Source organism: Electrophorus electricus, chromosome 1, assembly GCF_041902795.1.
Source record: "Electrophorus electricus isolate QZ-2024a chromosome 1, ASM4190279v1, whole genome shotgun sequence".
In the NCBI taxonomy this organism is placed as follows: Eukaryota; Metazoa; Chordata; class Actinopteri; order Gymnotiformes; family Gymnotidae; genus Electrophorus; species Electrophorus electricus.
In genome coordinates this window covers 2,051,179-2,064,027 of record NC_137497.1, presented here as the reverse complement: position 1 = coordinate 2,064,027, position 12,849 = coordinate 2,051,179, and the positions used below count along the sequence as shown (strand labels likewise).

At 41.2% G+C, this 12,849-nt stretch overlaps 1 protein-coding gene across 1 annotated transcript in view; it reads right to left on the bottom strand.

Annotated features, from left to right (window-relative positions):
- Nucleotides 1–12,849, bottom strand: part of LOC145656914 (NLR family CARD domain-containing protein 3-like) — an 81,431-nt gene that overhangs the window by 34,110 nt on the left and 34,472 nt on the right. Inside the window, exons 10-11 of the mRNA XM_081709875.1 lie at nt 12,055–12,228; nt 10,127–10,300 (exon numbers count right to left, since the gene is read on the bottom strand). Coding sequence (XP_081566001.1) covers nt 10,127–10,300; nt 12,055–12,228 — 348 coding nt within the window. The remainder of the gene's footprint in view (nt 1–10,126; nt 10,301–12,054; nt 12,229–12,849) is intronic.

The following is a 12,849-nucleotide window of genomic DNA, read 5'->3' as shown; positions in this document are numbered from 1 at the left end:
TCTCTCACACAGATAATAGTTCTGTCTCTCTCTCTCACAGATAATAGTTCTGTCTCTCTCTCTCACAGATAATAGTTCTGTCTCTCTCTCTCTCTCTCTCAGATAATAGTTCTGTCTCTCTCTCTCTCTCGCCCTCTCACAGATAATAGTTCTGTCTGTCTCTCTCTCTCACACAGATAATAGTTCTCTCTCTCTCTCTCACACACAGATAATAGTTCTGTCTCTCTCTCTCCCTCTCTCTCTCTCACACAGATAATAGTTCTGTCTCTCTCTCTCTCTCACACAGATAATAGTTCTGTCTCTCTCTCTCTCTCTCTCTCTCTCACAGATAATAGTTCTGTCTCTCTCTCACACAGATAATAGTTCTCTCTCTCTCTCTCTCTCACACACAGATAATAGTTCTGTCACTCTCTCTCTCTCTCCCTCTCACACAGATAATAGTTCTGTCTCTCTCTCTCACACAGATAATAGTTCTGTCTCTCTCTCTCACACAGATAATAGTTCTGTCTCTCTCTCTCACACAGATAATAGTTCTGTCTCTCTCTCTCTCTCTCTCTCTCTCTCTCTCTCACACAGATAATAGTTCTGTCTCTCTCTCTCACACAGATAATAGTTCTGTCTCTCTCTGTCACACAGATAATAGTTCTGTCTCTCTCTCTCACACAGATAATAGTTCTGTCTCTCTCTCTCACACAGATAATAGTTCTGTCTCTCTCTCTCTCACACAGATAATAGTTCTGTCTCTCTCTCTCTCACACAGATAATAGTTCTGTCTCTCTCCCTCTCAGATAATAGTTCTGTCGGTCTCTCTCTCTCTCACAAACAGATAATAGTTATGTCTCTCTCTCTCTCACACACAGATAATAGTTCTGTTTCTCTCTCTCTCTCTCTCTCTCTCTCACAGATAATAGTTCTGTCTCTCTCTCTCACAGATAATAGTTCTGTCTCTCTCTCTCACAGATAATAGTTCTGTCTCTCTCTCTCTCCCTCTCACAGATAATAGTTCTCTCTCTCTCTCTCACACACAGATAATAGTTCTGTCTCTCTCTCTCCCTCTCTCTCTCTCACACAGATAATAGTTCTGTCTCTCTCTCTCTCTCACACAGATAATAGTTCTGTCTCTCTCTCTCTCTCTCTCCCTCTCACACAGATAATAGTTCTGCCTCTCTCTCTCAACCAGATAATAGTTCTGTCTCTCTCTCTCTCTCTCTCTCAGAGATAATAGTTCTGTCTCTCTCTCTCTCTCTCACACAGATAATAGTTCTGTCTCTCTCTCTCTCTCTCTCCCTCTCACAGATAATAGTTCTGTCTGTCTCTCTCTCTCTCTCACACAGATAATAGTTCTGTCTCTCTCTCTCACAGATAATAGTTCTGTCTCTCTCTCTCACAGATAATAGTTCTGTCTCTCTCTCTCTCCCTCTCACAGATAATAGTTCTCTCTCTCTCTCTCACACACAGATAATAGTTCTGTCTCTCTCTCTCCCTCTCTCTCTCTCACACAGATAATAGTTCTGTCTCTCTCTCTCTCTCACACAGATAATAGTTCTGTCTCTCTCTCTCTCTCTCTCTCCCTCTCACACAGATAATAGTTCTGCCTCTCTCTCTCAACCAGATAATAGTTCTGTCTCTCTCTCTCTCTCTCTCTCTCAGAGATAATAGTTCTGTCTCTCTCTCTCTCTCTCACACAGATAATAGTTCTGTCTCTCTCTCTCTCTCTCTCCCTCTCACAGATAATAGTTCTGTCTGTCTCTCTCTCTCTCTCACACAGATAATAGTTCTGTCTCTCTCTCTAACACACAGATAATAGTTCTCTCTCTCTCTCACACAGATAATAGTTCTGTCTCTCTCTCTCTCTCTCACAGATAATAGTTCTGTCTCTCTCTCTCTCTCTCTCTCACACAGAAAATAGTTCTGTCTCTCTCTCTCTCTCTCTCACACAGATAATAGTTCTGTCTCTCTCTCTCTCTCACAGATAATAGTTGTCTCTCTCTCTCTCTCTCACACACAGATAATAGTTCTGTCTCTCTCTCTCTCTCACACAGATAATAGTTCTCTCTCTCTCACACACAGATAATAGTTCTCTCTCTCTATCTCTCTCTCACACAGATAATAGTTCTGTCTCTCTCCCTCTCTCTCACAGATAATAGTTCTGTCTTTCTCTCTCTCTCACAGATAATAGTTCTGTCACTCTCTCTCTCTCTCTCTCCCTCTCACACAGATAATAATTCTTCCTCTCTCACACAGATAATAGTTCTGTCTCTCTCTCTCTCTCACACAGATAATAGTTCTGTCTCTCTCTCTCACACAGATAATAGTTCTGTCTCTCTCTCTCTCACACAGATAATAGTTCTGTCTCTCTCTCTCTCACACAGATAATAGTTCTGTCTCTCTCTCTCTCTCTCTCTCACACAGATAATAGTTCTGTCTCTCTCTCTCTCACACAGATAATAGTTCTGTCTCTCTCTCTCTCACACAGATAATAGTTCTGTCTCTCTCTCTCTCTCACACAGATAATAGTTCTGTCTCTCTCTCTCTCTCTCTCTCTCACACAGATAATAGATCTGTCTCTCTCTCTCGCGCACACAGATAATAGTTCTGTCTCTCTCTCTCTCACACACAGATAATAGTTCTGTCACTCTCTCTCTCTCTCACACAGATAATAGTTCTGCCTCTCTCTCACACACAGATAATAGTTCTGTCTCTCTCTCTCTCTCTCTCTCTCTCTCTCTCTCTCTCTCTCACACAGATAATAGTTCTGTCTCTCTCTCTCACAGATAATAGTTGTCTCTCTCTCTCTCTCTCTCTCTCTCTCTCTCCCTCTCACACAGATAATAGTTCTGTCTCTCTCTCTCTCACACACAGATAATAGTTCTGTCTCTCTCTCTCTCTCACAGATAATAGTTCTGTCTCTCTCTCTCTCTCTCTCACACAGATAATAGTTCTGTCTCTCTCTCTCTCTCTCTCTCTCACACAGATAATAGTTCTGTCTCTCTCTCTCTCTCTCACACACAGATAATAGTTGTCTCTCTCTCTCTCTCACACACAATAGTTCTGTCTCTCTCTCTCTCTCACACAGATAATAGCTCTGTCTCTCTCTCTCTCTCTCTCACACAGATAATAGTTCTGTCTCTCTCTCTCTCTCTCTCTCTCTCACAGATAATAGTTCTCTCTCTCTCTCACACAGATAATAGTTCTGTCTCTCTCCCTCTCTTTCACACAGATAATAGTTCTCTCTCTCACAGATAATAGTTCTGTCTTTCTCTTTCTCTCTCTCTCTCTCACAGATAATAGTTCTGTCTCTCTCTCTCTCACACATAATAGTTCTGTCACTCTCTCTCTCTCTCTCCCTCTCACACAGATAATAGTTCTGTCTCTCTCTCCCTCTCACACAGATAATAGTTCTGTCTCTCTCTCTCTCTCACACAGATAATAGTTCTGTCTCTCTCTCTCTCACACAGATAATAGTTCTGTCTCTCTCTCTCTCTCTCACACAGATAATAGTTCTGTCTCTCTCTCTCTCTCTCTCTCACACAGATAATAGTTCTGTCTCTCTCTCTCTCTCTCTCTCGCACAAAGATAATAGTTGTCTCTCTCTCTCTCTCTCTCGCACAAAGATAATAGTTGTCTCTCTCTCTCACACACAGATAATAGTTCTGTCTCTCTCTCTCACACAGATAATAGTTCTGTCTCTCTCTCTCTCTCACACAGATAATAGTTCTGTCTCTCTCTCTCTCTCTCGCGCACACAGATAATAGTTCTGTCTCTCTCTTTCTCTCACACAGATAATAGTTCTGTCTCTCTCTCTCTCTCACACAGATAATAGTTCTGTCTCTCTCTCTCTCTCTCTCTCTCTCACACAGATAATAGATCTGTCTCTCTCTCTCGCGCACACAGATAATAGTTCTGTCTCTCTCTCTCTCTCACACAGATAATAGTTCTGTCTCTCTCTCTCTCGCACACAGATAATAGTTTTGTCACTCTCTCTCTCACACAGATAATAGTTCTGTCTCTCTCTCTCTCTCTCACACAGATAATAGTTCTGTCTCTCTCTCTCTCTCTCTCTCTCTCTCACAGATAATAGTTCTCTCTCTCTATCTCTCACACAGATAATAGTTCTGTTTCTCTCCCTCTCTTTCACACAGATAATAGTTCTGTCTTTCTCTCTCTCTCTCACAGATAATAGTTCTGTCTCTCTCTCTCTCTCTCTCCCTCTCACACAGATAATAGTTCTGTCTCTCTCTCTCTCTCTCTCTCACACAGATAATAATTCTTCCTCTCTCTCTCACAGATAATAGTTCTGTCTCTCTCTCTCTCTCACACAGATAATAGTTCTGTCTCTCTCTCTCTCTCTCGCACACAGATAATAGTTCTGTCTCTCTCTCTCGCACACAGATAATAGTTCTGTCTCTCTCTCACACAGATAATAGTTCTGTCTCTCTCTCTCTCTCTCACAGATAATAGTTCTGTCTCTCTCTCTCTCACACAGATAATAGTTCTGTCACTCTCTCTCTCTCTCCCTCTCACACAGATAATAATTCTTCCTCTCTCTCTCACACAGATAATAGTTCTGTCTCTCTCTCTCTCTCTCTCTCACACACAGATAATAGTTCTGTCTCTCTCTCTCTCTCTCTCTCACACAGATAATAATTCTTCCTCTCTCTCTCACACAGATAATAGTTCTGTCTCTCTCTCTCTCTCACACAGATAATAGTTCTGTCTCTCTCTCTCTCTCACACAGATAATAGTTCTGTCTCTCTCTCTCTCTCCCTCACACAGATAATAGTTCTCTCTCTCTCTCTCACAGATAATAGTTCTGTCTCACTCTCTCTCTCTCTCACAGATAATAGTTCTGTCTCTCTCTCTCTCTCTCACACACAGATAATAGTTCTGTCTCTCTCTCACACAGATAATAGTTCTGTCTCTCTCTCTCTCACACAGATAATAGTTCTGTCTCTCTCTCTCTCTCTCACACAGATAATAGTTGTCTCTCTCTCTCTCACACAGATAATAGTTCTGTCTCTCTCTCTCTCACACAGATAATAGTTCTGTCTCTCTCTCTCTCTCTCTCACACAGATAATAGTTCTGTCACTCTCTCTCTCTCTCACACAGATAATAGTTCTGTCTCTCTCTCTCTCTCTCTCTCTCTCACAGATAATAGTTCTGCCTCTCTCTCTCTCTCTCACAGATAATAGTTCTGCCTCTCTCTCTCTCTCTCTCACAGATAATAGTTCTGTCTCTCTCTCTCTCTCTCTCACAGATAATAGTTCTGTCTCTCTCTCTCTCTCACAGATAATAGTTCTGTCTCTCTCTCTCTCACACAGATAATAGTTCTGTCTCTCTCTCACACAGATAATAGTTCTGTCTCTCTCTCTCACAAAGATAATAGTTCTGTCTCTCTCTCTCACAAAGATAATAGTTCTGTCTCTCTCTCTCTCACACAGATAATAGTTCTGTCTCTCTCTCTCTCACACAGATAATAGTTCTGTCTCTCTCTCTCTCTCACACAGATAATAGTTCTGTCTCTCTCTCTCTCTCACACAGATAATAGTTCTGTCTCTCTCTCTCTCTCTCTCTCTCTCTCACACACACAGATAATAGTTCTGTCTCTCTCTCTCTCTCTCACACAGATAACAGTTCTGTCTCTCTCTCTCTCTCACACAGATAACAGTTCTGTCTCTCTCTCTCTCTCACACAGATAACAGTTCTGTCTCTCTCTCTCTCACACAGATAATAGTTCTGTCTCTCTCTCTCACACAGATAATAGTTCTGTCTCTCTCTCTCACACAGATAATAGTTCTGTCTCTCTCTCTCTCTCTCACACAGATAATAGTTCTGTCTCTCTCTCTCTCTCTCACACAGATAATAGTTCTGTCTCTCTCTCTCTCTCTCACACAGATAATAGTTCTGTCTCTCTCTCTCTCTCTCACACAGATAATAGTTCTGTCTCTCTCTCTCTCTCACACAGATAATAGTTCTGTCTCTCTCTCTCTCTCTCTCTCTCTCGCACACAGATAATAGTTCTGTCTCTCTCTCTCTCGCACAGATAATAGTTCTGTCTCTCTCTCTCTCTCACAGATAATAGTTCTGTCTCTCTCTCTCTCTCTCACAGATAATAGTTCTGTCTCACTCTCTCTCTCTCACACAGATAATAGTTCTGTCTCTCTCTCTCACACAGATAATAGTTCTGTCTCTCTCTCTCTCACACAGATAATAGTTCTGTCTCTCTCTCTCTCACACAGATAATAGTTCTGTCTCTCTCTCTCTCTCTCTCTCACACAGATAATAGTTCTGTCTCTCTCTCTCTCTCTCTCTCACACAGATAATAGTTCTGTCTCTCTCTCTCTCTCTCACACAGATAATAGTTCTGTCTCTCTCTCTCTCTCTCGCACACAGATAATAGTTCTGTCACTCTCTCTCTCTCGCACACAGATAATAGTTCTGTCTCTCTCTCTCTCTCTCTCTCTCTCACACAGATAATAGTTCTGTCACTCTCTCTCTCACACACAGATAATAGATCTGTCTCTCTCTCTCTCACACACAGATAATAGTTCTGTCACTCTCTCTCTCTCGCACACAGATAATAGTTCTGTCACTCTCTCTCTCTCACACAGATAATAGTTCTGTCACTCTCTCTCTCTCGCACACAGATAATAGTTCTGTCTCTCTCTCTCTCTCGCACACAGATAATAGTTCTGTCTCTCTCTCTCTCTCTCGCACACAGATAATAGTTCTGTCTCTCTCTCTCTCACAGATAATAGTTCTGTCTCTCTCTCTCTCTCACAGATAATAGTTCTGTCTCTCTCTCTCTCTCACAGATAATAGTTCTGTCTCTCTCTCTCTCTCTCTCTCACACAGATAATAGTTCTGTCTCTCTCTCTCTCTCTCTCTCTCACAGATAATAGTTCTGTCTCTCTCTCTCTCTCTCTCTCACAGATAATAGTTCTGTCTCTCTCTCTCTCTCTCTCACACAGATAATAGTTCTGTCTCTCTCTCTCTCTCACAGATAATAGTTCTGTCTCTCTCTCTCTCACACAGATAATAGTTCTGTCTCTCTCTCTCTCTCTCACACAGATAATAGCTCTCTCTCTCTCTCTCTCACACAGATAATAGTTCTGTCTCTCTCTCTCTCTCTCACACAGATAATAGTTCTGTCTCTCTCTCTCACACAGATAATAGTTCTGTCTCTCTCTCTCTCACACAGATAATAGTTCTGTCTCTCTCTCTCTCACACAGATAATAGTTCTGTCTCTCTCTCTCTCACACAGATAATAGTTCTGTCTCTCTCTCTCACACAGATAATAGTTCTGTCTCTCTCTCTCACACAGATAATAGTTCTCTCTCTCTCTCTCTCACACAGATAATAGTTCTCTCTCTCTCTCTCTCACACAGATAATAGTTCTCTCTCTCTCTCACACAGATAATAGTTCTCTCTCTCTCACACAGATAATAGTTCTGTCTCTCTCTCACACAGATAATAGTTCTGTCTCTCTATCTCTCTCTCACACAGATAATAGTTCTGTCTCTCCCTCTCTCTCACAGATAATAGTTCTGTCTTTCTCTCTCTCGCACACAGATAATAGTTCTGTCTCTCTCTCTCTCGCACACAGATAATAGTTCTGTCTCTCTCTCTCTCACACAGATAATAGTTCTGTCTCTCTCTCTCTCTCTCTCACACATAATAGTTCTGTCTCTCTCTCTCTCTCACACAGATAATAGTTCTGTCTCTCTCTCTCTCACACAGATAATAGTTCTGTCTCTCTCTCTCGCACACACAGATAATAGTTCTGTCTCTCTCTCTCGCACAGATAATAGTTCTGTCTCTCTCTCTCACACAGATAATAGTTCTGTCTCTCTCTCTCTCACACACAGATAATAGTTCTGTCTCTCTCTCTCTCTCTCTCACAGAATAGTTCTGTCTCTCTCTCTCTCTCTCGCACACAGATAATAGTTCTGTCTCTCTCTCTCTCTCTCGCACACAGATAATAGTTCTGTCTCTCTCTCTCTCTCACAGATAATAGTTCTGTCTCTCTCTCTCTCTCACAGATAATAGTTCTGTCTCTCTCTCTCTCTCTCTCACACAGATAATAGTTCTGTCTCTCTCTCTCTCTCTCTCTCTCACAGATAATAGTTCTGTCTCTCTCTCTCTCTCTCTCTCACAGATAATAGTTCTGTCTCTCTCTCTCTCTCTCTCACACAGATAATAGTTCTGTCTCTCTCTCTCTCTCACAGATAATAGTTCTGTCTCTCTCTCTCTCACACAGATAATAGTTCTGTCTCTCTCTCTCTCTCTCACACAGATAATAGCTCTCTCTCTCTCTCTCTCACACAGATAATAGTTCTGTCTCTCTCTCTCTCTCTCACACAGATAATAGTTCTGTCTCTCTCTCTCACACAGATAATAGTTCTGTCTCTCTCTCTCTCACACAGATAATAGTTCTGTCTCTCTCTCTCTCACACAGATAATAGTTCTGTCTCTCTCTCTCTCACACAGATAATAGTTCTGTCTCTCTCTCTCACACAGATAATAGTTCTGTCTCTCTCTCTCACACAGATAATAGTTCTCTCTCTCTCTCTCTCACACAGATAATAGTTCTCTCTCTCTCTCTCTCACACAGATAATAGTTCTCTCTCTCTCTCACACAGATAATAGTTCTCTCTCTCTCACACAGATAATAGTTCTGTCTCTCTCTCACACAGATAATAGTTCTGTCTCTCTATCTCTCTCTCACACAGATAATAGTTCTGTCTCTCCCTCTCTCTCACAGATAATAGTTCTGTCTTTCTCTCTCTCGCACACAGATAATAGTTCTGTCTCTCTCTCTCTCGCACACAGATAATAGTTCTGTCTCTCTCTCTCTCACACAGATAATAGTTCTGTCTCTCTCTCTCTCTCTCTCACACAGATAATAGTTCTGTCTCTCTCTCTCTCTCTCACACATAATAGTTCTGTCTCTCTCTCTCTCTCACACAGATAATAGTTCTGTCTCTCTCTCTCTCACACAGATAATAGTTCTGTCTCTCTCTCTCGCACACACAGATAATAGTTCTGTCTCTCTCTCTCGCACAGATAATAGTTCTGTCTCTCTCTCTCACACAGATAATAGTTCTGTCTCTCTCTCTCTCACACACAGATAATAGTTCTGTCTCTCTCTCTCTCTCTCTCACAGAATAGTTCTGTCTCTCTCTCTCTCTCACACAGAATAGTTCTGTCTCTCTCTCTCTCACACAGAATAGTTCTGTCTCTCTCTCTCTCTCACAGATAATAGTTCTGTCTCTCTCTCTCACAGATAATAGTTCTGTCTCTCTCACACAGATAATAGTTCTGTCTCTCTCTCTCACACAGATAATAGTTCTCTCTCTCTCTCCCTCTCTTTCTCTCTCTCTCTCACACAGATTATAGTTCTGTCTCTCTCTCTCTCCCTCCCTCCCTCTCTCTCTCACAGATAATAGTTCTCTCTCTCTCACACACACAGATAATAGTTCTCTCTCTCTCTGTCTCTCTCTCTCTCTCCCTCTCTCTCCACCTCTCTCTCTCACACACAGATAATAGTTCTGTCTCTCTCTCTCACAAAGATAATAGTTCTGTCTCTCTCTCTCTCTCGCTCTCTGTAACACAGAATAGTTCTGTCTCTCTCTCTCTCTCGCACACCGATAATAGTTCTGTCTCTCTCTCTCTCTCTCACAGAATATTTCTGTCTCTCTCTCTCACACACACAGAGATAATAGTTCTGTCTCTCTCTCTCTCTCACACAATATTCCTCTCACACAGATTAAATTTCTCTCTCTCTCTCTCACACACAGATAATAGTTCTGTCTCTCTCTCTGTCTCTCACAGAATATTTCTGTCTCTCTCTCTCTCTCACACATATTAGTTCTGTCTCTCTTTCTCACACAGATTAAATTTCTGTCTCTCTCTCACACAGATAATAGTTCTCTCTCTCTCTCTCTCTCTCTCTCTCTCTCTCTCTCTCTCTCTCTCTCTCTCTCTCTCTCACCCACACACACACACACACACACACACACACTATCCACTAATGTTCCTGCTTCACTGTTTATGAGAGCAGGTTGTATTTGAGAACACAGTTGAGTATCAGATCAGATCAAGGACAGGGGATTTCTACATACCTGAGAGTGTCCAGACTGCAGTGGGGATCCTCCAGTCTAGCAGAGAGCAGCTTCACTCCTGACTCTCCTGGGTGGTTGTAGGTCAGATCCAGTTCTTTGAGGTGGGAGGGGTTTGAGCTCAGAGCTGAAGCCAGAGAAGAACAACCTTCCTCTGTGACCAAACAACCAGACAGTCTGCATATAGGAGGGAGAAAGTGGAAAATGTGTTTGCACGTAGCAGACTTTACTATAAAGAAAAATTAGGAATTACAAACCATGACACAGTAACCTTTTTATCTGGAAGTTTTTAACATTTTTTAAATATTCTTAACTTTTTTATGATAACACATGCCTATTGTCTTCTTGATGTAATTATTCCCAATGTTATTAAAAATTTGTAATAATCATTGGTAGTATTTTTGTTTCCATAGTAGCAGATGAAAGTCTAAAGAATGTTTTGTACTTTATGGTTCATTTTCAACATCGCTATTTGTTATATTTATATTATTTTAATTTATAATTAGAAAGGAGAACTGCAGTCAATTCTACCCTTAAACGATTAAGAAAATGGCTTTTGATGTGATATAAACTTTCCCACTTTGCTCTTTGGTCCCCACTGGCCTGATTCTCCAGTCTTGTTTCTTATGAGTTAGTCACTGTTTTTAACTGAGTTTTCAGTCACTGGTTAACGTGGAATAACCCAGCAGGTTTCTGTAAATGGTGAACCTCCTAAGCTTGTTCCTGCTATTCAGAGGTTACTTACATGTTGAAAAAAGACTAGTACTGTAATCTTCAGTTTCATCGTGTATCTCACATACCACTTTGTAAAATGACAGCTCACTACACTGTCCCCAAACCTTAAGAACCATTAGTATTTGTACAGCTCACTACACTGTCCCCAAACCCTTAAGATCCATTAGTATTTGTACAGCTCACTACACTGTCCCCAAACCCTTAAGATCCATTAGTATTTGTACAGCTCACTACACTGTCCCCAAACCCTTAAGAACCATTAGTATTTGTACAGCTCACTACACTGTCCCCAAACCCTTAAGATCCATTAGTCTTTGTACAGCTCACTACACTGTCCCCAAACCCTTAAGATCCATTAGTATTTGTACAGCTCACTACACTGTCCCCAAACCCTTAAGGTCCATTAGTATTTGTACAGCTCACTACACTGTCCCCAAACCCTTAAGATCCATTAGTCTTTGTACAGCTCACTACACTGTCCCCAAACCCTTAAGAACCATTAGTATTTGTACAGCTCACTACACTGTCCCCAAACCCTTAAGAACCATTAGTATTTGTACAGCTCACTACACTGTCCCCAAACCCTTAAGAACCATTAGTATTTGTACAGCTCACTACACCGTCCCCAAACCCTTAAGAACCATTAGTATTTGTACAGCTTACTACACCGTCCCCAAACCCTTAAGATCCATTAGTATTTGTACAGCTCACTACACCGTCCCCAAACCCTTAAGATCCATTAGTATTTGTACAGCTGTCTTTAGATGTTTATAAACGCTGTGTTGATCTGGGAATATATTTGTTGTTAACAATATAAAAAGGCTCTTACAGCACAAACTTAAACTGTGGACTTCATCCCATTTGTACAGTGCAATGAAAGATTGGTCTACCCTCCTTCTCCAATGTAGAATGATGTAAACATTGATGACTTGTGGCAATTAGATAAAATCTATTCTTCTGAGGTATTATCACAAACTCTACCTGTAGCATATGTCAGATATGAATAAAATAAACGAATAATACCTCTGCCCTAAATAAGTTCTGTTTAACTAAACTAGATTTTCTTCAACTAAGCCCTTTTTCTGAAATCTTATATAAAAGACTGGTACATCTATATTTGGACTTTTCAAAATATGCATCACAGAAGATCACAGCATAAACTTTGCATTTCAACAATGAATTCACAGAAAGTTCACCTGATAATCTCCAGTTTACAGTGTGAACTCTTCAGTCCTGCAGAGAGCCACTTCACACCTGAATCCTGCAGATCATTGTTAGACAGGTCGATTTCTCTCAGGCGGTTGTTTGTGAGTTGAAGAGCTGCACCCAAAATTGCACATGTCTGCTCTCCAAGATTACACAATGGCAGTCTGCAATGACAAAGATTTTACATTCAGTGAGGAATCTTTGAATGCATTAAGACCAAAATGCATTTAGATCATGATGCCTGAAAAACTAAAGTTATGTGGGTTTTTAAAGAAGATGAAATGAGTGTAGTTTGCTGTGCAATTATTGGATTCCTGCTGTACATTGTGTTGATCTTAAAAACGTTTTCATAATACTGGTTAGAGTCAATAATTTTTTTTACCAACACAATCAAAGGAGTAGGGGTTAGTGGTTAGTAACAATCAGAGGTAGGGGTTTAGGGGTTAGTTAGAGTCAATCTTTTTTAATGACTTATTCAGAGGGGTAGGGGTTATTAACTTAATCAGAGGGGTAGGGGTTAGGGGTTAGTAAAAATCAGAGGGGTAGGGGTTAGGGGTTAGTAAAAATCAGAGGGGTAGGGGTTAGGGGTTAGTAAAAATCAGAGGGGTAGGGGTTAGGGGTTAGTAAAAATCAGAGGGGTAGGGGTTAGGGGTTAGTAACTTAATCAGAGGGGTAGGGGTTAGGGGTTAGTAACTTAATCAGAGGGGTAGGGGATAGGGGTTAGTAACTTAATCAGACGGGTAGGGGTGAGGGGTTAGTAACAATCAGAGGAGTAGGGGTTAGGG